The sequence below is a fragment of the Bubalus kerabau genome, chromosome 19, assembly GCF_029407905.1.
Source record: "Bubalus kerabau isolate K-KA32 ecotype Philippines breed swamp buffalo chromosome 19, PCC_UOA_SB_1v2, whole genome shotgun sequence".
NCBI lineage: Eukaryota > Metazoa > Chordata > Mammalia > Artiodactyla > Bovidae > Bubalus > Bubalus kerabau.
In genome coordinates this window covers 55,432,041-55,453,579 of record NC_073642.1, presented here as the reverse complement: position 1 = coordinate 55,453,579, position 21,539 = coordinate 55,432,041, and the positions used below count along the sequence as shown (strand labels likewise).

Below are 21,539 nucleotides of genomic sequence, written 5' to 3'. Positions count from 1 at the left end.
CAAAAACAAAACAAAAAATAAAAGCCCTTTGTTTTGGGGGGAACACAATCAACCCATTCAGAAAGTTTATAATCTTTAGCAATATAGAGTGGATAATTATAAATTGATCACTCTTTTATTGTAAAGAAACTCAAAGGTAAGAAGAATAACATTACCAACTCTTGGGTTACTTTATAAGGCACTTTTCACATTTCATTTCACTTGACAGTCCCTCAGTTACTCATTTACAGACATTTTTGAATACTCATTATCTACAAGGATATATAAAACATGGGGCTTCCCCTCAAGGAACTCCTTTATCAACAATGTGGTAGAAGCTCTAACAGTGGAACGTACAAGGAAAATAAAGTAAGAACTAAGTGTAATAAACATTATCCTCATTTTATAAATAAAGAAATGATATGTGTAAGATTATATAATTGCTACTTCTCAAGTTGTGATTCAAACACAAGTCTTGTAATTCCAATAAGCCACACTACTACATTCTACCTAATATCAACCTTCTATTCAATAAACATTTACTGACAATATGAATGTCTCCTCAGTACTACAGTTGTTGAAATGCTACTGTAGATCTATTCTGAATGGTTAACAGAAATAATCAAACAAGTAATTATTTCTATCCTTTACCTTCCTCAGCAAATGAACATTGCTTTTAAAGTTGTGTTATAAATTTCTTCTACATACCTTTTGCCGTAAGCTTTTAACAGATTCCTTAATATATGGCAAATCTTTAGATGGCACGTACTTTTCAAGCATTTTATCAAAGTTAGGATGACACATCATGAGGAAAAGCATCTTTCGGCCATAATACCTATGGATATTTAAGAAATATGTGAAATGATTCTATAAATCTTAACAAGCTTAAGTTTCTGTCCTTAGATTTAATTTTTTTCCCCCAGTAGAAAAAAAAAACCTATCAACATCAAGATTATCATCCCTATATTAAATAAGCCACTGAAATATAGTTGCACTACCTGGATTAGAGTGTATAGCATTCTCCTGCCACCCACCTTTAAAAAAACATAGCTTCAAATCTTTTAGCTATATGTCACACAGAGTCAAAAGCTATGACTATTTTTCAGGCACCCAAGGGTCCATAAAAAGACTGGCATTTGGCACAACTGTGAATTAAAAGAAGTGTTTGTCCTGACTTCCTTGTCTGGTGACCTTTTGCTGCTCACAGACTGGCCAGATATTCTGGCCTAAGTCAACCCAAGATTCTGTATTTCTGACTCTCTCTCTTTTCTTCTTCCTGCCAAAACGTACCTGGGCTTCAATTCTTCAAAAACCTATTCTTTGCTATCTAAAATACTTCCAAAGTTAGCTGGTAAATCGTGGCTGATACATTAATGAAATGTCTAATGTTCTCCAAAACTAGGTGTTTTTTTAAATGCTACATTAGTTTTAACATAATTCTTTTGGGATAATACCCTAAGCCAGGATATCATTATAATGGTAAATGATGTGGTGGAAGTGCATACTGGAGATTATTTTTCGACAGGGGGGTCTTGTATTACCTCATAAAACTGTATTCTTCTTCTTCCTGGAGACTTGACCCTAAAATAATTACAATTATACTTTTACCTACAACTTGGAATGTATGACACTAGAAGAACCAGAGAAGGCAAAGCTTTTATAGGGGAGATGTAGAAGATGATCCCAGAATCATTTATATCAACTAGACTTGTTCAAATGTAATGAAATTACAGAAAGGGAGGTAATATAAGAGAATAAAAATTAGTTTTCTTGCCCCACAACCAGAATAAGGTTAACACCCAGATAAATAGCTCCTAATTAGTTATAGTATCAAAGCTGACTCTAACTTTTATCCCAGAATGGTAAGGACTGCATGTCTACCATAGACTGTAATGATATGTGAATGGCTAAAACAAACAAAGGAGCAAGCAAAAGACAAAAATGTAAGAAACACTATAGCTGGAAAGTTGTCATTATTCTGTAATTTTAAAACTTTAAATAAGAATCTAAGAAATGACAAAATGGATTAGAAGAATTACTATGCCATTAAGGAAAAGTTAAAATGTAAAAAAAACAACTATTGTAAATTTTATTTTGTTTCTAACTGGTCTATTATGATCCAACCCTCCTTAATTGTTTTGAACTTTACTGAGGTATGCACAACTTCTAAAATGGTTACCCCAAAGATATCCTGCTCTAATTCCTAAAATTTGTGAATATATGAGATGTAACTTCCAGGATTATGTTATATTTAATGGTACAGCTGATTTTAAGATAGGGAGATGATCTGGGTGGACCTAAGTGAATCACATGAGCCCTTAAATGCACAGAGCTTTCTGTAGCTGGTAGAAGAAAAAGAAGTCAAAGAAATTCCAAGCATGAGAGGGATTCGCCTTGTTGCTGCTGGCTTGAAGATGGAGGTGGGCTGCATGAGAAGGAATTCAGGTGGACGTAAGAGAGCTGAGAAAAGATTCCGGCTGAGAGCCAGCAAGGAAATGGTAACCTCTGTCCAATAATCACAAGAAACTGAATTCAGTCAACAAGCTGAGTTTGCAAGCAGATTCTTCTGTAGTGCAAGAGCCCTGCACTGTTACCACCTTGATATCAGCCTTATGAAACGCTAAGCAGAGAACCCAATTGAGCATGTCAGACTTCTAACCTAAAAATGGTAAGCTAAAAGAGCTTGTGTTGCCTTAAATCACTATGTTTGTGGTTATTTGTTATGCAGGAATATTAAATGAATATATTTAGTTTCTATAATATTTTTTTGACATAATGACTTCCACAAGCTTAACTGTAGATACTTAAAGTAATGAACATCTCTGTCTTAAAATTTTAGAAGTTTGATGTCCTTCTTTACTTTTCAGTCTCCACAAAGTCAAGGTCCTACCTTCTCCCTTTAATCTGAGTTCACATATAACTGCCATAATTTTTAGATTCTGTATGAAACATTATAAACATCTAGTCAAACCTTACTAATTGTATAGATGATGAGACAGAGGCTAACAGAGGTTAAGTAACTTGCTAAGGGCTGACAGTGGCTCGAGCTAGGAATTGAACCTAAGCTTCTGATTACATCCAAACTTCTGTTAGCATTACAGCTATAGTACCATCCATTTCTTAATTACTCTGTTATCTTTCTCTGACCATTCTAAACCTTCATAAAATAGTTCTTTGAGTACAGGATAGCAATCAAGAATTCATGGAATTTTCTAAGTGCACATATCTCATGCTAATCAGTTTTCTTCCTGTATTCTTCCTGATTTTACCTGCTTGGAAATACATCATTTTCCCCTAAATGTATTTACCTTATATTTGCCCACAATGAATTTATTCTGCCACTTTTCTGCCCACTTATATAGTCTTATATGGTTTTCAGGCAGATCATCCCTGGGACATGGCATCTTACTACCCAGAAGTATGTAGTGTCATTTGTAAATTTGGAGAATTCACTGTGCACTCCCTCAAGGTCATTTACAGATCAGTCAAAAAAGATCATCCCCCAGCACCAATCTGTGGGGGTCCCACTTCTCCATTTAGAAAAATGTTTATTCTTCTTCAACCTTTGTTTCTACATTTAAGCCCTTGTAGTAAATAAGAGACTCAACAAATATTATTAGCAGCTACTCACCTGGTTTCTGGTGAGCTGTCCTGAGCAAATTTAGCAGCAGCGGGTAATATACGGTCAGCCATATCCTTTGTTCCAGATAAAACACGCTCTGGTTCCATAAATTCTACCACATCTGATAAATGCTGGGCAGCACATCTTCTTACTGCAATGTGTAAGTGGCTAGAGGAAACATGGTCAATTACAATAGAGTTGATAAACTATTTTCCAAAGATATACCTTAAAAGTTAAATGATTACTCCTAAGCCTCAGCCACCATCGTTGCAGGACAAAATGACAAATTATTTACATTAGCTATCTCTTCCAAGAAGTTAAAAACAAAAGTTATAATCACTGACATTTATTTAGCTCCAGATCTATGAAGATTAGGAACACTATTAAAACAACAATATTATTGTCTTCTGTATGCTTAGTACCTAATCTGACTTTTACCACAAAGGAATTATTTAATACATGTTTTCTGACTGAAATAACATTGAAATTTGCACTTTTCCCCTATACCCCAGATTATAAACAACTGCATTTTTAGTTTAAGGACATGTCCAGATTATTTTGACATTACCTTTGTCCTCCATTGATAAGAGAAACAACTGCACGTGCAGGAGTTACATTAGTGATCATAGCTCTTAATGCCTTGTCAACATCTTCTCTTATAAATGTATTTGATTCTCCTGACTTCTGCAACAAAACTTTTACGGTATTATCTAGTTCTTGATCCATGCTCTTTTTCTGGTGAGTGAAAAGATCACTTAAACAGACCACAGCAGCACGAGAAACTCCAGAGCGTAAATTCTTTACCTAAAAAAAATTTCCAAAATGTACATTTTGCTGAAATTCTGAAAGAAAATCAGTAATAATGACCTTAAAGCCAAATTTATTATTTATGTCTTTAAAAAAATCAACATTTTATAAATTTTTTAAAATGTTGCAAAGTAAGGCATGAGTTACTTTACATACAAGCCTAATGATTTCATTTAGTACAGTTTTTCAAGGTCAAGTAAATATGGCATGTTTATATTTTGTTATCCAAACACTCCTTAACTCAGCTGAAAAATAAGTTTACCTCTTGAACTACTGCAAAATTTGTTTCATGCAACTTTGTGTTCAGTATTTCAGAATGAAAAGCAGCTAAACATCTAATAAAGTTCAGTCCCTCAATTTTCTTCTCCCTATGAGAAAAAGAAACAAACAAAATCATGTATTAAATGGGGCTCCACTAGAACAGGATCTCAGATTTCTTCTTCTTTTGTAAGTATGGATTATTGCCAATGAGGAGACCCTGTCTATCTTCCCTTATTATGCAGGAAGCTCAAATAAAAGATATGGAAAGTATTATTTACTCCCCCAGTTCTACTCCTGATTCAAAACACCATTCAAAACCACTACTGACAGTCAAATTAAGCATATGCTTTGTAAATAAAAAGGAACATTTCTCCACTAGTAAGTATGTCATATTCTTTTTAGAGAACAGAAAGGAAAGGAATGGCAAATGTGAGGGAAGCAATAAAACGAAAATGGAAGGAGATTAAATAACTAGCCATAATTTTGTTGGTGATCCAAGAGCAGAAAAACATTTATGGTTATGTAACTCGTATTTCTTTTTCATTATCTTACCTAATGAGACAGATGAAGGGTAGGTGAATACTAACAAGAGAGTAGATTTAAGTGGGATAGAGGCATTACATTTCAAACTTGATGGTTTCCATTTTAATAATTTGAAAAATGTAAGCTGAGTTTCCTTAGTTGGTAATATTGATAGTGGTTACTTTTTTAAGCATTTAAATCCCTTGAATAAGTTATGGGATAACAGGGAGAAAAGACTCAAGATTTCAAGGTGGCAAGAGTAAATCTATTTAGCAGATGCCTGGTTCAAGATTTTCATTTTTTGGATAAGCATAAAGCTGTTACAATTACCATTCAGATGCATAAACAACCAGATTCTAAACATGAATAATAGAAAGTGGAGTCAAGAGTGAGGAAGGCAGAAAAATTAAGAAAGAATGGCTGAAATTTTTCCAAATTTGATCAAAGCTCTAAATTCTCAGATCCAAGAACAAATCCTAAACGGGATAACCACAAAAAAACACAAAATGGAACATTATTATCAAATTACTAAAAAGACTGTTAAAGGGAATATTCTTAAAAACAGCCATAGGAAAAAAGGGCAACATACAGCAGAATGAAGATAACAATGATAAAAGACTTCAGGTCAGAAATATACAAGCCAGAAAACACTGAATAAAATTTAAGTGCTAAAGAGAAACCAACAACAACCAAAAAAATCAACTTAATTTAAGAAGGAATATACAAAGCTTAAACTATACTTAGAGATTTTAAAAGCCCAGTAACTGATAGAAAAAATAAACAAGAAACCAGTAAGTATACAGGAAATTTAACACTTTCAACCACTACCAACCAACTTGATCTTCTTAACATTGATAGAACACTACAACCAACACCAGAATGCAGACCGTTTTTTCAAGTTCACGTGAAACATTTATCTGCATTGTTCTGGCATCAGGGTAATGCTGACGGCAAAGAATGAGACAGGAAGTACATCAGCTTCTTCAATGTTCCAGAAGTTTGTGTAAAATTTATTTCTTCCTTAAATGTTTGATATAAATCATTAGTGAAACTACCCAAGCATGAAGTTTTCTTTGTGGGAAAGAAATTCAAATTCAATTTCCTCAAGAGATATTAGGTAATACAGATTATCTGTATCTTTTTGAGTGAGTTTTGGTAGATTGTGTCTTTCCAAAAATCTGTCCATTTTACTAAGCTGTCAAATTTATGGGCCTAAAGCTATTTATCATATTCCTTTATTATTTATTTTTTCCCTTCATTATTTATTTAATAGCTGTAGGATCAGTAGTGATATTCCTTCTCTCATTCCTGATGTAGTAATTTGTTTCTTCTCTTTTTTTCTTCATCAGTCTGACTAAAAGGTTTACCAATTATATTTATCTTCTCCAAGAGACTGCTTTTATTTTCATTTGTATTCCCAATTGTTTGTTTTCTATTTCATTGATTTCCATTACATTCTTTATTATTTTCTTTCTTTGCTTATTTTGGGCTTCATTTGCATTTCAGTTTCAGGTGAAACCTGAGGTCACTGATATAAAACTTTTCATCTTTTATAATTACAGGGCTATAAATTCTCCTCTAATTTAGCTGTATCCCACGAATTTTGTTTCATTTTTAATTTCATTAAATTCAAAATGCTAATTTTCCATTCTTAGAGCCATGGGTGATTAGTAAGTATGATACGTAGTTCCCAAATATTTAGAGATTTTTCAGGTATGTGTTTCTAACTTCTAATTTAATTCCACTGTGGTTAGAGAACAAACCTTGCATAATCTGAAACCTTTTAAATTACTTGTTTTATGTTTCAGAACACAGTCTTTCTCAGTAAAGACCCTTCTGGACTTGAAAAGAATGAATTCTGTTGTTTTAGCTGAAGTGTTCTATAAATGTCAATCAGGTCAAGTTGAAATTCTTCTATATTCTTACTGATTTTCTTTCTTCTAGTTCCATCAATTAATGAGAGGATTGTCTGAGTTCCAACTATAATTGTGGATTTGTTTATTTCTCTGCAGTTCTACCAGTAGTTGCTTAATATATTCTGAAGCTCCAGTATATGATAAATAAATGTTCAGGACGGCCATGTCTTCTTGCTGAATTAACTCCCTTATCAATATAAAATGGCCCTCTTTATTCATGATGTGATAGAGAATTCTAAATGATTCTAATGATAAATGTCTAATGACAATCTAAATGATAAGACAGAAGTCTAAACCTTGCTTCCTGCCCCTAGTATACATGACCTGAATAATACCCTCCCCTTAAGGGTGAATATGATGGGCTATTACTTCCCTCGATCATGTTACATTATATGGCAAAAGGGATTTTGCAAGTCTCCCTACAGTTCACCAATCCTCTGTTCATGTCTTTCCTCTAGCTTCTCTAACATAATGGATTAGAATTATAACTACAGTTAAAATAATTTGTCTAGTAATTCTATAATCTATAGCAACAGTTAGCAACAGACTGGTTCCAAATCGGGAAAGGAGTAGGTCAAGGCTGTTTGTTGTCACCCTGCTTATTTAACTTATATGCAGAGTACATCATGTGAAATGCCAGGCTGGATGAAGCACAAGCTGGAATCAAGATTGCCAGGAGAAGTATCAATAACCTCAGATATGCAGATGATACCACACTTATGGCAGAAAGTGAAGAAGAACTAAAGAGCCTCTTGATAAAAGTGAAAGAGGAGAGTGAAAAAGTTGGCTTAAAACTCAACATTCAGGAAACTAAGATCATGGCATCCAGTTCCATCACTTCATAGCAAATAGATGAGGAGACAATGGAAACAGTGACAGAATTTATTTTGGGGGGCTCCAAAATCACTGCAGATGGTGACTGCAGCCATGAAATTAAAAGATGCTTGCTCCTTGGAAGAAAAGTTATGACCAACCTAGACAGCTTATTAAAAAGCAGAGACATTACTGTACCAACAAAGGTGCATCTAGTCAAAGCTATGGTTTTTCCAGTGGTCTTGTACGGATGTGAGAGTTGGATTATAAAGAAAGCTGAGAGCCAAAGAATTGACGCATTTGAATTGTGGTGTTGGAGAAGACTCTTGAGAGTCCCTTGGACTGCAAGGAGATCAAACCAGTCCTTCCTAAAGGAAATCAGTCCTGAATATTCATTGGAAGAACTGATGCTGAAACTCCAATACTCTGGCCACCAAAGAACCAACTCATTGGAAAAGATCCTGATGCTGGGAAAGATTGAAGGCGGGAGAAGGGGACGACAGAGGATGAGATGGTTGGATGCCATCACCAACATGATGGACAGGAGTTTGAGTAAGCTCCACGAGTTGGTGATGAACAGGGAAGCCTGGTGTGCTGCAGTCCATGGGGTCGCAAAGAGTCAGACACTACTGAGTAACTGAACTGACCTGATACCATTTTTGGATTAGTTTCCATTGTTTGCTTTGTCTCCCCTCTCATTATGGGTTGTGTTTTCCTGTCTCTTTGCATGCCTGGTAATTTGTTACCAGATGCCAGGCACTGTGAATTTTTATCTTAGATATTTTTATATTCCTATAAATATCCTTAGCTTTGTTATGAGATATAGTTATTTGGAAAGTCTGATCCTCTCAGGTCTTGCTTCTATGTTCTGTTTGGTGGAACAAAGTCAGTCTTTAGCCTAGGGTTTATGCATTACATAGATGAAGCAAAACTCTCTGGACTATTGTACAATGCCATGTAACTTGTAAGGTTTTCCACTCTGCTGGTGGGGACAGAAAAGTATTCTTGGCCTTGTATATGCTCCAGGGATTGTTCTTTGTAACTTCTATGAGTGTTTCTTGTTCTGGCTTCACACGCATCCTTGACCAATACTCAGCTAAACATTCGAGAGTACTTCTCTGAAGGATTCTAGAGTTCTTTAAGAAGCTATATCCTCCTCTGGCATTCTGGCTACAAGCTGTAGCTATCTTGGCCTCCCCAAACTCCCAGTTTCATCTCCATTTCTCCTGCTATGTACATGGTTTTCCCCTCCCTAAGCTGTGATTTGAAAACTCTGCAGGAAGATAGCAAGGGCAGTTATAGGGATCACCTTCTTTGTTTCTTAGGGATCACTGTCTTTCACTGCCTGATGAACAATATTCTCAAAACCACTTCATGTATTTTGTATGATTTCTTTAGTTCTTTCTAATGTGAAGGCAAATCTAATACCTGTTAATCCATCTTGGCAAGAAGTAGAAGTTTAACAGTTCTACTTTAGACATATTAAATTTAAAATGTCTACTGTAATCCAAGTGGAAGTGTCAAGTAGAAGCTTAGAGCTTATAAGCTTAGAGCTCAAGAAGATACCAGGAATTAAGATATGCATTTATGAGAAATCAGAGTATGGGTAGAATTTAAAGCTATGAAGCTGAATGAGATCATTTAAGAAAGGGATTGGCAAACTATGACTCACTGACCAAATCTGGCCCCATCAGAGTTTTCTTCTATAAGTCAAATTTTTATAAGTAAAGTTCATTTAAGCACAGCCATCCCCATTTGTTTTCATAATGTCCAAGCCTGATTTTTCATTATAACAGCAAAGTTGAGTAGCTGCAACAGAGACATGTGGCCTGCAAAGTCTAAAATATTTTACTGTCTGGCTGTTTATAGGAAGAGATTGCCAGCCTGGATCCTTGAAATGAATGTAAATAGAGAATGTCAGTGGATTAAATTCTGGAGCACTCCTTAATACTGAAATAAAACAGAACACCAATAAGCACTAAGTACTGAAGAAGGAAAAGAACCAAGATAAGCTCGCACATAGCAACAAAGACCCAATGCAGTCAAAAGAAAAATTAATTAATTAAAAAAAAAAAGGAGTGTCAACTGTATTACAAATGATGCTGAGAGGCTAAGTAAATGACAGTAAATGACCAGTGTAGATTTAGTAAATGGTTATTTTTGCAGTTTTAGTGAAGCAAAGTGATGGTCATGGAGGGGAGGGTTGAAAGTCAATTAAAGAAGGCTGAGAAGAGAACAAGAAGTGAAAAAGTAGACAAATGAATTGGCATTTTTAAGGTCTTTTGCTAACAAGTGAGGAAAAAAGAAATGTGAAAATGTGAAGAAGGTGTGCAGTTTAGGAAGGATTTTTAAAAAGAAGAAATATCATGGCACATTTTCATGCTGATGAATATGATCGAGGACAAAAAGCAAAACTGATGATGAGGTACACACTGAGGATGAAGACAGACTGAAGGAACAGAGGAGGAAATGGGACAGAGCAGCCAGTACATGCTCCAGCTGAAGCAAGTGGATGCCACTGTCTTTCTGTTTGCCTTGATTTACTGGCTGGGCTGGCTGGGTAGCTATGCAGCCGTGGCAGAAACAGAGTAAGTATTTTCAAGACTTTTGGAGAATATATGTCACAGAGAAACACTTGGAGAAATGATGAGATTTGTACTTAATACCGAACGCTTAATAAAGCTAAACTATATCCTTATAATACATGTCATAACTGTTAATATAGCACTCTATGAGGCCCAGAGTTCAGCGCTATTAATTATAAGTTGGGAAAAACCCAGACTGCCTAAGAACTTAAGTAATCATTTCTACAACTAATAGGAAAATGTTTCAATTTATAAAAGATAATTTCAGCAAACTTTTGGGCCAGGGATGGTAAACTCACCAATCCTCATCAGCTAAAAGCCTCAGAGCTTCTGTCAGTGCTACTTCGGGTTTGGAAAATGGCCGCAGTTCTGATGAATCCATTATTTCTGGACTATGAGTGACAGAGGGCATCCTTTCTTTATACTGTGGAATGGCTCCAGGAGATGCTTCATCTAAAACAAAGAAACATACTAAATAAAGCGTAAACTAACTCTGATACAAAGGGGTACAAATAATATTCTGACCATGGAGTCTATAAATATTTCTTATAGAAACTTATATTAGTTTGTTGTTGTTATTTAGTCGCTAAGTTGTGTCTGACTCTTTTGTGATCTCATGGACTATAACCCGCCAGGCTCCTCTGTTCCATGGGGTCTTCCAGGCAAGAACACTAGAGTGGGTTGACATTTCCTTCTGCTGGGGATATCTTCCTGACCCAGGGACTGAACCCTGCATTGCAGGTGGATTCTTTACTGCGGAGCCAGTGGGGAAGCCCCAACTATTAGTTCAGTCTCCAACAAAACTGTAATACCTGATGTCCAAGTTATTTAAAAACTTATTTTATATAAAACTATTAAATTACATTACTATAAATGTTTAAGTGGTTTTGCAGTCATGAGTCATACAACGAAGTTTAGCTTTAACAGCTATCAATAAAAGTTGGTAAGAAGAATATGATCCCATTTTGTAAAAAAAAAATGTGGATGCATACCTAATTTACCATATAATTGATAAGAGAAATAAAGCTTCATAACAACTGTATATAAATTACCAGTTTTGCTACTGGTATAGCATTTATGGTATACTAAAAATCCTAAGATCATATGTAGTAGCATGAATGGTTCTTCCACAATCAAACATTTACCATCCATTTTCCAGATATAAGGCATGTGCTAGATACTGGGGAAGTAAGTGCCTAGGGCAATGCCTACCACAAAGGCACTGAACACTGTAAGACACATGTAGTGAAGGTGTCAGAAAGAAAAGAAAATCAAAAAGATAAAATAGAATGTGTAATGGCTTTTGTAAGTGGGTAGAGATTAGTTATTTTTTCATGTTAAGAGTTTTTTTTGGCTACACTACATGGCATATGGGATCTTAGTTCTCCGACCAGGGATTGAGCCTGCATACCCAGCATTGGAAGCACTGATTTTTAACCACTGGGCCACCAGGGAAGTCCCTAAAGAGATATTTAAATACTTCATATTAGATGTTGTGACAAATGCTTTACAAACTTTACATTTAATTCTCTCAACAAAGGTGTGATACATATTCTCATTATCTCCAATTTGCAGCCGAAAATACAACTGAGTTTTACTGAGGCTAAGAAATGTATTCAAGGTCTCCATGCTAATGAGTGGCAAAGGCAGGATTTTCATCTAGGCCTACTATCGCTCTTGATTTTATATAAAGAGGTCTAAGAAAGAATTTGTGCTTTCCAAATTTTATCACATACCAGATAAGAAGATGCATGCAAAAAGATGAATATATTATTTTGGATTACTGAAGTGATAAATTAATACCAATTTTTGAGTAAATCATATCTGAAGAAAATTACATGACAATTAACGAATATAATAAATAGACCTCAATAATTTTTTTGATGGTTCAGATGTACCCTCATTAGATTTCATAAATAAGACTGATATGTATTAAAAAAAAAAAAAACCTTTGGAATTTTATAACCTAGAAAGAACAGCAAATTTAAAACAGCACTACTAACTATCATTTATTGAACTCCTGCCTGCATTGTGCTAAATGCTTCATTTACATCATCTCATTTGATTCATTCGACAACCTTATGTGATGGTTACTATTATTCCTGTATTACAGGTGAAAAAACTGTTGCTAAAGTTTTAAGGACTTCCTCTCTATATCTATTTTACTTTCATTCTCAAGAGAGAATAATTCATTAGGAAGGGATGCGTATATAACACCAAATTATCAACCTTGGCATTATATGACAATTTCTATTGTTTTTACCTGGAAAAAAGAGAAACAAAACAAAACAAATATTACTCTGGAAAAGGAGGTGTACAGAACATCGATCTAAAGCAGTGTTGCCCAGGCTAGGGGCTTTGTTTTATTTCTTAAACTTCCTCTCTTGCAGACTGATATTTTATAAAATACAATAAAAGTGTTATGACAACAGTCTCTAAAAGGTTGTTCTCACTTTCTGTATTTATCTTGTAAACATACTCTTCTGTTCAAATAATATAAGGGTAACTTCAGGGAAGTACTCTCCTTATACTTCTTAGAAATAAAACCTGTAAAGCCTACATTATAGGTGAAAAATCACAAAATTAGCTGATGTCTCTAGAATGAATATGCAATAATTTGTGATTTGTTACTATTTATATTATTTGCTATATTTGTACTTCCATTCCTACTTTGAACTACTGGCTTAGGTAAGAAGTTTTGTGGGTTTTTCCTCCCCTAGATTTTATGACAGTAATAGTGAAATTATTTGAGAATGCTGAAAATTCAAATTTCAAAGTTATAAATTCAAATTTCAAATAGAGTCATTCAAATTTCAAATAGTTATATATCATATTATATATAACTATTATATATAGTTAATTATATATGTTACTGAGTCATTCAAATTTCAGTATGATAGTTCAACATATTCCATTATTAGTCATATATCACCCTCAGTTAAACCTCAGTACAGTAGTTTTAGAGTATTATGAGTTAAATAAAATCACACCAAATGTTAAATTCCACTTACTTTGAGGTGCCATTTTTTCATTTCCTGTAAGTCTCATTCGTTCCCAGGGACTCTGTTCCTTCTTTTCAGAATCTTTAGTGTCAAAAAATTCTTTTTCCTCTTTTCTCTTTTGTCTCATCTTGTCATAAGTAGATTTTGAAATAGAAACTTTAATCTGCATGAAAAAGTTCAAATAGCTCTAATCATTTAGAAAATTTGACACTTAAACTATCTTATTCTAGGCAACTGTAAGCTATACAAAATAAATTATACATTTCTTAGTCCTTATTTCAGTAATTCTAAAATTGAATAGAATTACACAGTACTAACTGCGAACTAAATTTGTGCCTAAAGATACTAGTTTGTTACTCCTTGAGGATATCCTAGAAAATTGTCAAATATATACATACACACATATATATGTATAAAAAGTACATGTAGAATATAAAGTACATTAGATACTTTACACCAGAATAACAATATATTTGGTGGAAAAGGAGAATTAATCTATCATTTATGTGATTAAGGTTCTGGAATTTCAATTACATTGAGATTTAAAAAATTATAATCAAAGCACTTTTATCACCCCAAATCTGATATACCCAAAACAATGATGTATCATAAGCTTGAATTTATCCTAATAATTAGGAAATAACCTTACATCTTTTTCATTCTCAGAATCAACATATGATGGAATACTCTGCTGAACTGCTCTTCCATAAATCCCTGGTGGTGGTTCAGTATTTTTAACTGAAAACGAAACCCCATTTTCCACAGAAGTTATCACTGATTGACTGCAGGTTGCTGGTGCTGGAATTGGATTTCCAAATACCCCTGAAAGCAACCAACCATCAAACTGTCATTAGATATTTATGTGATGTTATTCTGGACAACAAAGTTTTAAGACAAGGTTTTAAAAGAAGTAAACAATATAATAAGAAAAACATGTTAAATAATCACAAAATATAAAAACACCTTATCAAAATGATACTATAATAAGAAGACATTTCATGATGATGTCAAATGAGAACTGCATATTTGCATATTGTAAGTTCTGAGTTCACATGAAGGAAAGGTTAGGTGAGCTGAGTGTTTAAGGTGGTTTCAAAGAGCAAGGATTTGAGCTGGGACTGGAAGACATAAAAGAATTTGAGTAGACAAGTGAGGAAGGCAGGGAGAACATCCTATGAGATAAAGGTGTTCATAAGCAGAGCTGAACAAGTAGAAAGCATGTTTGTGGAGTGATGTTTGGGCACAAGGCAAATAGAGAAAATAAGCATATAAGGGGAGGTTGAAGTCAATCTGAGGAGGATCTAAAATTAACTTAATGATATCAGCAAAGAAGTCAGGAAAGCTTTCTAAGCATTTCATTCTATTTACCAAAAATAAGATGTACACCCTCAACATCTATCATCATATTCTAGTTTTGCAATTAAAAAAGAATCTAGTTGGGTTGTGTTAATGGACTAGATGGAGAAATCTTTTTACAATGCATATAGGTATTTAATCATCACATTGTACACTTTAAATGTCTTACAATTTTATTCATCAATTATACCTCAATCAAGTTGGGGGAAAAATGATAATTTTAAAGGATATTTGCAAACAAGTCGTTCAAAGGTTTCTCAACCTACCTGAAATATATAACAGATACTAATTAAGATTTGTCTAGTCTTTGCATGAGATGTTATAGAATTATATGAATTTATATTGATTACTAAGTCAATCAAAAAGGACTATAATTTGAATTTAAATGGCAATAAAATTATTTAAGCTATCCTAGAAGTATCTTAAAAAGTGCCTAAACTGTACCTGTCACATAATACATCTCTCTGAAAATTACTGACATAAATTTACCATTGTTTCATTAGAGGATAGAAATGTGGTGCTAAGTATTCACTTTTAATTCTTTCAATTTAACAATTTTTTCAAAAAGAAAGTTCTATTCAACACCTGAAGCACACTCTTCTCTATTCTTTATTGATACGCTTTGCTTATACATGAAGAAAACATACATTTAAAAAGCTAAATAATTTTAAAATACCTTTTCCAACAACTACTACTGAGTCTTCTGATAAGGTATTTGTAGACATGAAGTCAAAACTGGAAATTTGGTGGAAATTTGATGATGACCCTGTAGATGCTAAAGAAACAAACAAAAAAGCATTAAAAAAATACATACTTATGTAGTATTTTAGGATATCATGACATGGTTTTTTAAAACTGAAAATTAATTTCACACAAAGAATTTATCATTTATATATTTACACATTAATTCAATAAATACTTAGAATACTTGGTTTGTTCAGTGTATATTCTTGTGTCTTTTGTCATAGATTAATTGACTGCAGGTTTGTGGGTTTATTTTTGAGCTCTGTGTTCTGTTCCATTGATCTATATATCTGCTTTTGTGCCAATACCAAGCTGTTTGATTACTGTAACTTTGCAGTATTGTTTGAAGTCTGAAAGGAATGCGCCTCCAGCTTTTTTCTTTTTCCTCAGTATTGCTTTGGCAATTCTGGGTGCTTGTGGTTCCATATACATGTTATTATTATTTGTTCTAGTTCTGTGAAATTTATCATGGTTATATTGATAGGGATCACATTAAATCTGTATAGTTTGTTTTGGGCAGTATAACAATATTAAATCTTGAAATCAAAGAGCAAACGATATCTTTCCATTTCTTAAAATCATCTTCAATTTCTTTTATCAATGTTTTATTGTCTTCAGTGTACAGGTCTTTCACTCCTGTGGTTAAGTTTAGTCCTAGATATTTTATTTAATATTTGGATGTGATTTTTTTTTTTACTTTCTGGTATTTGGTTTTAAGTATAAAGAAATGAAGCAGGATACTCTTGTATCCTGCTACCTTGCCGAATTCACTTATTTGTTCTAATAGTTTTTGTGTGGAGTTTTTAGGGATCTGTATATAGAGTATCTGGAGAAGGCAATGGCAACCCACTCAAGTACTCTTGCCTGGAAAATCCCATGGACGGAGGAGCCCGGTAGGCTGCCATCTATGGGGTCGCACAGAGTCGGACATGACTGAAGGGATTTAGCAGCAGCAGCAGCATGTAGAGAGTATCATATCATCTACAAATAGTGACAGCTTTACATCCTCCCTTCTGATTTGGATATCTTTTATTACTTTTTCTTGTCTGACTGCTGTGGCTAGAGCTTCCAAAGCTACACTGAGTAGAAGTGGTGAGAGCAGGCATCCTTGCCTTGTTCCTGAATTTAGCAGGAAGGCATTCATCATTTCACCACTGAGTATTATGTTGGCTGTGGGTTTGTTGTAAATTGCTTTTGAGATTCATTCCCTTTGTACCTACTTACAGGGCTTCCCTGGTGGCCCAGATGGTAAAAAAAGAAGCTTGTCTGTAATGCAGGAGACTTGGGTTCAATCCCTGGATAGGGAAGGTCTTCTGGAGAAGGGAATGGCTACCCACTCCACTATTCTTGCCTGGAGAATCCCATGGACAGAGAAGCCTGGCAGGCTGCAGTCCATGGTGTTGCAGAGTCAGACACGGCTGAGTGACTAACACTTACCTATACCCACTTTGGTGAGAAGTTTTTTTTTTTTTTTAAATAATGGATGGATGTTGAATTTTATCAAATGCTTTTTCTGCGTCTATTGAAATGATCATATAATTTCTGTCTTTTCTTTTGATGATGTGATATATATCACATTGATTTGATTAGGTATAATAAACTGTCCTTGAGACCCTACAGTGAATCCAACTCAATCATGCTTTTTGATCCTTTTTATGTACTGTATTGGATTCAGTTTGCTAATATTTTATTGAGGATTTTTACATCTATATTTATCAAACATATCAACATGTAATTTTCTTTCTTCTTTTTTATTGTAATTATCCTTGGTTTTGATATCAGGATGATGGTGGCTTTTAGAATGAATTTGGGAGTGTTCCCTTCTCTTCAGTCTTTTGGAATAATTTGAGCATAGGTGTGCAGTCTTTGTATGTTTGGTGGAGTTCCTCAGTGAGACCATCTGGTCCTAGACTTTTGTTTGTAGGGAGTTTTTCAAAATAGATATTCGATTTCTCTTTTAGTAATTGGTTTGTTCAAATATCTGTTTCTTCTTGATTCAATTTTGGCAGACTGCATATTTCTAAAAACTTGTCTAATTTGTTGGCATATAAATCTTTATAGTATGAGTTTTTGTATTTCTGTGGAATCAGTTGTTATTTCTCTTTACTTTCTTGTGTTGTTTTTTGGGTCCTATCTCTTTTCTTCTTGAACTTGGCTAGAGGTTATTAATTTTTTTTTTTTTTTTAAAAAGAGGGGGCTCTTGATTTTATTGATCTCCGCACTTTTTTATCTCATTTATTTATTCTCTGACATATATTTATTTCCTTCCTTCTGCTGATTTTTGGGTCTCATTTGTCCTTCTTCTAGGTCTTTTAGGTGGGAGATTTTTTGAGATTTTTCTTCTTTCTTAAGGCCTGTGTCACTATAAACTTCCCTCTTAGAAAAGTTTTTGCTGCATCCCATAGATTCTGTAAGGTGTTTTCATTGTCATTTGTCTTGAGGTGTTTTCTGATTTCCTCTTTGATTTCAATGATGACCCACTGGTTTTTAGTAGTATGTGGTTTAGTATCCAAGTGGTTTTTTTTTCTTCTTATTTTCTTTCTGTGGCTGATTTCTAGCTTCATACTGTTGTGGTCAGAAAAGATACTAGAAATAATTTCTATCCTCTTAACTTTGTTAAGGTTTGTTTTGTAACCTAGTATGTGGTCTACTGCAGAGAACATTCCACGGGCACTTGAAAAAAAAATGTGATTCTGGGGTTTTTGGATGTAGTGCCCTATAGATATTAATTAAATCCACCTGATCTATTGTATCATTTATGATCTCTGTTTCTTTACTGATTTTCTGTCTGGAAGATCTGTCCATTGGTTTCAGTGGGGTTTAAAGTTGCCTACTATTATTGTATTCCTCTCAATTTCTCCCTTCATGTTTTTAGTATTCATTTTATATATTTAGGTGCTCCTATACTGGATGCACATGTTAATAAATGTAATATCCTCTTCCCATATTTATCCCTTTGTCATGATAGAATGTTCTCTTTATGGACTTTGTTTTTAAGTCAATTTGTCTGATATAATTATCGCTACTCCCATTTTCTTGCTACTTCCATTTGCATGATATATCTTTTTCGATCCCCTCACTTTCAATCTGTGTGTGTCCTTTACCCTAAGATGATTCTCTTGTAGGTAGCCTATTATAGGTTCTTGTGGGGTTTTTTTGTTTTTTTTTTTAATCCAATCTGCCACTCTTTGTTTTTTGATTAGAGCATTTAGTCCACAGACATTTAAAGTAATATTAGTAGGTATGTCAGATGAGATCAGATCAGTTGCTCAGTCGTGTCCGACTCTTTGCAACCCCATGAATCGCAGCACACCAAGGCCTCCCTGTCCATCACCAACTCCCGGAGTTCACTCAGACTCACGTCCATCGAGTCAGTGATGCCATCCAGCCATCTCATCCTCTGTCGTCTCCTTCTCCTCCTGCCCCCAATCCCTCCCAGCATCAGAGTCTTTTCCAGTGAGTTAACTCTTCGCATGAGGTGGCCAAAGTACTGGAGTTTCAGCTTTAGCATCATTCCTTCCAAAGAAATCCCAGGGCTGATCTCCTTCAGAATGGACTGGTGGGATCTCCTTGCAGTCCAAGGGACTCTCAAGAGTCTTCTCCAACACCACAGTTCAAAAGCATCAATTCTTCAGCACTCAGCCTTCTTCAGAGTCCAACTCTCACATCCATACGTGACCACAGGAAAAACCATAGCCTTGACTAGACGGACCTTTGTTGGCAAAGTAATGTCTCTGCTTTTGAATATGCTATCTAGGTTGGTCATAACTTTCCTTCCAAGGAGTAAGCGAATGTACACACTGCCATTTGAAAACTTGCCTCCCAGCTGATTTTGCATTTTTTCTTTTTGTATTTCCTTTTAGAGTTTGATGATTTTCTTCTATATTATGCTAGAGTTCCTTTCTTTTTTGGTTTTGTGAATCTACTGTATATTTTAGATTTGTGTGACAATTTTGCTGGGTAGAGTATCCTATGTTGCAGGTTTTTCTCCCTTTCAGGACTTTGAATATACAATGCCATCCCCTTGTGGCCTGCAAAATTTATGCAAAAAATCAGGTGATAGCCTTATGGGGGTTCCCCTGTAACTGACTCTTTGACTCTTTTCCTCTTGCTGTCTTTAGAATCTTTTCTTTTTCTATGTTAATTATGATATGCCTTTGTGTGGGTGTTTAGGTTCATTTTGTTTAGGACCCTCTGTACTTCCTGTACCTGGGTATCTGTTTCCTTCTCTATGTTTGAGAAGTTTTCAGTCTCTTCAGCAAGTGGTGTTGGGAAAGCTGGACAGTTACATGTAAATCAATGAAATTAGAACACTACTTCACACCATACACAAAAATAAACCTTGTAAGACCTAAATATCAAGGCACCATGAAACTCCTAGAAGAAAACATAGACAAAAAATTCTCAGACATAAATTGTATCAATGTCTTCTTAGATCATTCTCCAAAGGCAAAAGGAACAGAAGCAAAGATAAACAAATTAGACCTAGCCAAACTTATAAGCTTTGGCAGAGTGAAGGAAACTGCTGTATAAACAAAACAAAAAGACCACCTATGGACTTGGAAAAAATATTTGTCAATGATGTGACTGAGAAGGGCTTACTTCATAAAATATGCAAATAGCACATACAACTCAATAACCAAAAAACTGAATAACCCAATCGAAAGTGAGCAGAAGACCTAAATAGACATTTCTTCAAAGAAGACATACAGAAGGCTGACAGGCATGTGAAAAGAATAAACTAGGAGTACAGGATTAACATATACACATTACTATACATAAAACAGATAAGCAAAAAGGATTTACACAGGGAACTATATTCAATATCTTGTATTAATAATAATCTATAAGGAAAATTAATCTGAACTGCTGCTGCTAAGTCACTTCAGTAGTGTCCGACTCTGTGCGACCCCATAGACAGCAGCCCACCAGGCTCCCCCATCCCTGGGATTCTCCAGGCAAGAACACTGGAGTGGGTTCCCATTTCCTTCTCCAAGCATGAAAGTGAAAAGTTAAGTGAAGTCACTCAGTCGTGTCCGACTCTTCGCGACCCCATGGACTGCAGCCCACCAGGCTCCCGCGTCCATGGGATTTTCCAGGCAAGAGTACTGGAGTGGGGAGCCATTGCCTTCTCCGAACTACATCTCTCTATATATACATACATGAAACTGAATCACTTTGCTATATATTTGAAACTAACACAATATTGTAAATCAACTATACCGCAATTAAAAAAAAATGAAATCTAGTTCAGACTAGGCACTGGACAGAAAAGAAAACTTTCTTTACTTAAGGAGTTCATACATATCAGAATTAAGAGTTTTGAAGATGTTAGAAAATAATCATAGCACAATAATCAAACAAAAAGAGGATAACCTTGAAGGAAAGCTTCTCACCCCTGGGAACAGATCAAGTCAACCTCACAGCAATCTGTACTTTCCTAGATTAACTTCTACCTCAGTTTATGATTATTTATTTAATTATTCTTTCTCCTACTAGACTGTAAGGGGATAGGACTCATGTCTAGCTTTGATTATCATTCTTTTCCAGAGACCATTAGTACAGTGCTTGGCACACAGCAGGTGCTCAATAAATATGTTAAATGAATGTTACAAGACAAAAAAATGAAAGCAAAATACAATTAATTTAGGGTCAATTGACAGAAACATCTGATAGCCCCAGAAAGTGTTCAATGACACAGAAACAAATCTCAGTAAACGGAACAATTTGCTCCACAATAGTTAACAAACATAAAATCTATACATTAACTATTAAGAGGTGATTGATAATTAAACAAATCTCATGGGAGGAAATACATAAAGACTAGACCTAAGTAGTTTAATTTCATTTATAAGAAACACCGACATAACGCCATTTTTTTTTTCCACTGCATCACTCAGCATGTAAGATCTTAGTAAGATCTTAGTTTCCC

At 34.7% G+C, this 21,539-nt stretch overlaps 1 protein-coding gene across 3 annotated transcripts in view; it reads right to left on the bottom strand.

Moving 5' to 3' along the window:
• The window catches only part of TOGARAM1 (TOG array regulator of axonemal microtubules 1), a 78,447-nt gene that overhangs the window by 11,080 nt on the left and 45,828 nt on the right, over window positions 1–21,539 (bottom strand). For all 3 annotated transcript variants that reach the window (XM_055556473.1, XM_055556472.1, XM_055556471.1), the window contains 8 exons: window positions 15,540–15,638; window positions 14,157–14,329; window positions 13,517–13,670; window positions 10,805–10,958; window positions 4,671–4,776; window positions 4,170–4,405; window positions 3,611–3,769; window positions 688–814 (listed from right to left, as the gene is read on the bottom strand). In XM_055556473.1, the coding sequence (XP_055412448.1) occupies window positions 688–814; window positions 3,611–3,769; window positions 4,170–4,405; window positions 4,671–4,776; window positions 10,805–10,958; window positions 13,517–13,670; window positions 14,157–14,329; window positions 15,540–15,638 (1,208 nt within the window). The remainder of the gene's footprint in view (window positions 1–687; window positions 815–3,610; window positions 3,770–4,169; window positions 4,406–4,670; window positions 4,777–10,804; window positions 10,959–13,516; window positions 13,671–14,156; window positions 14,330–15,539; window positions 15,639–21,539) is intronic.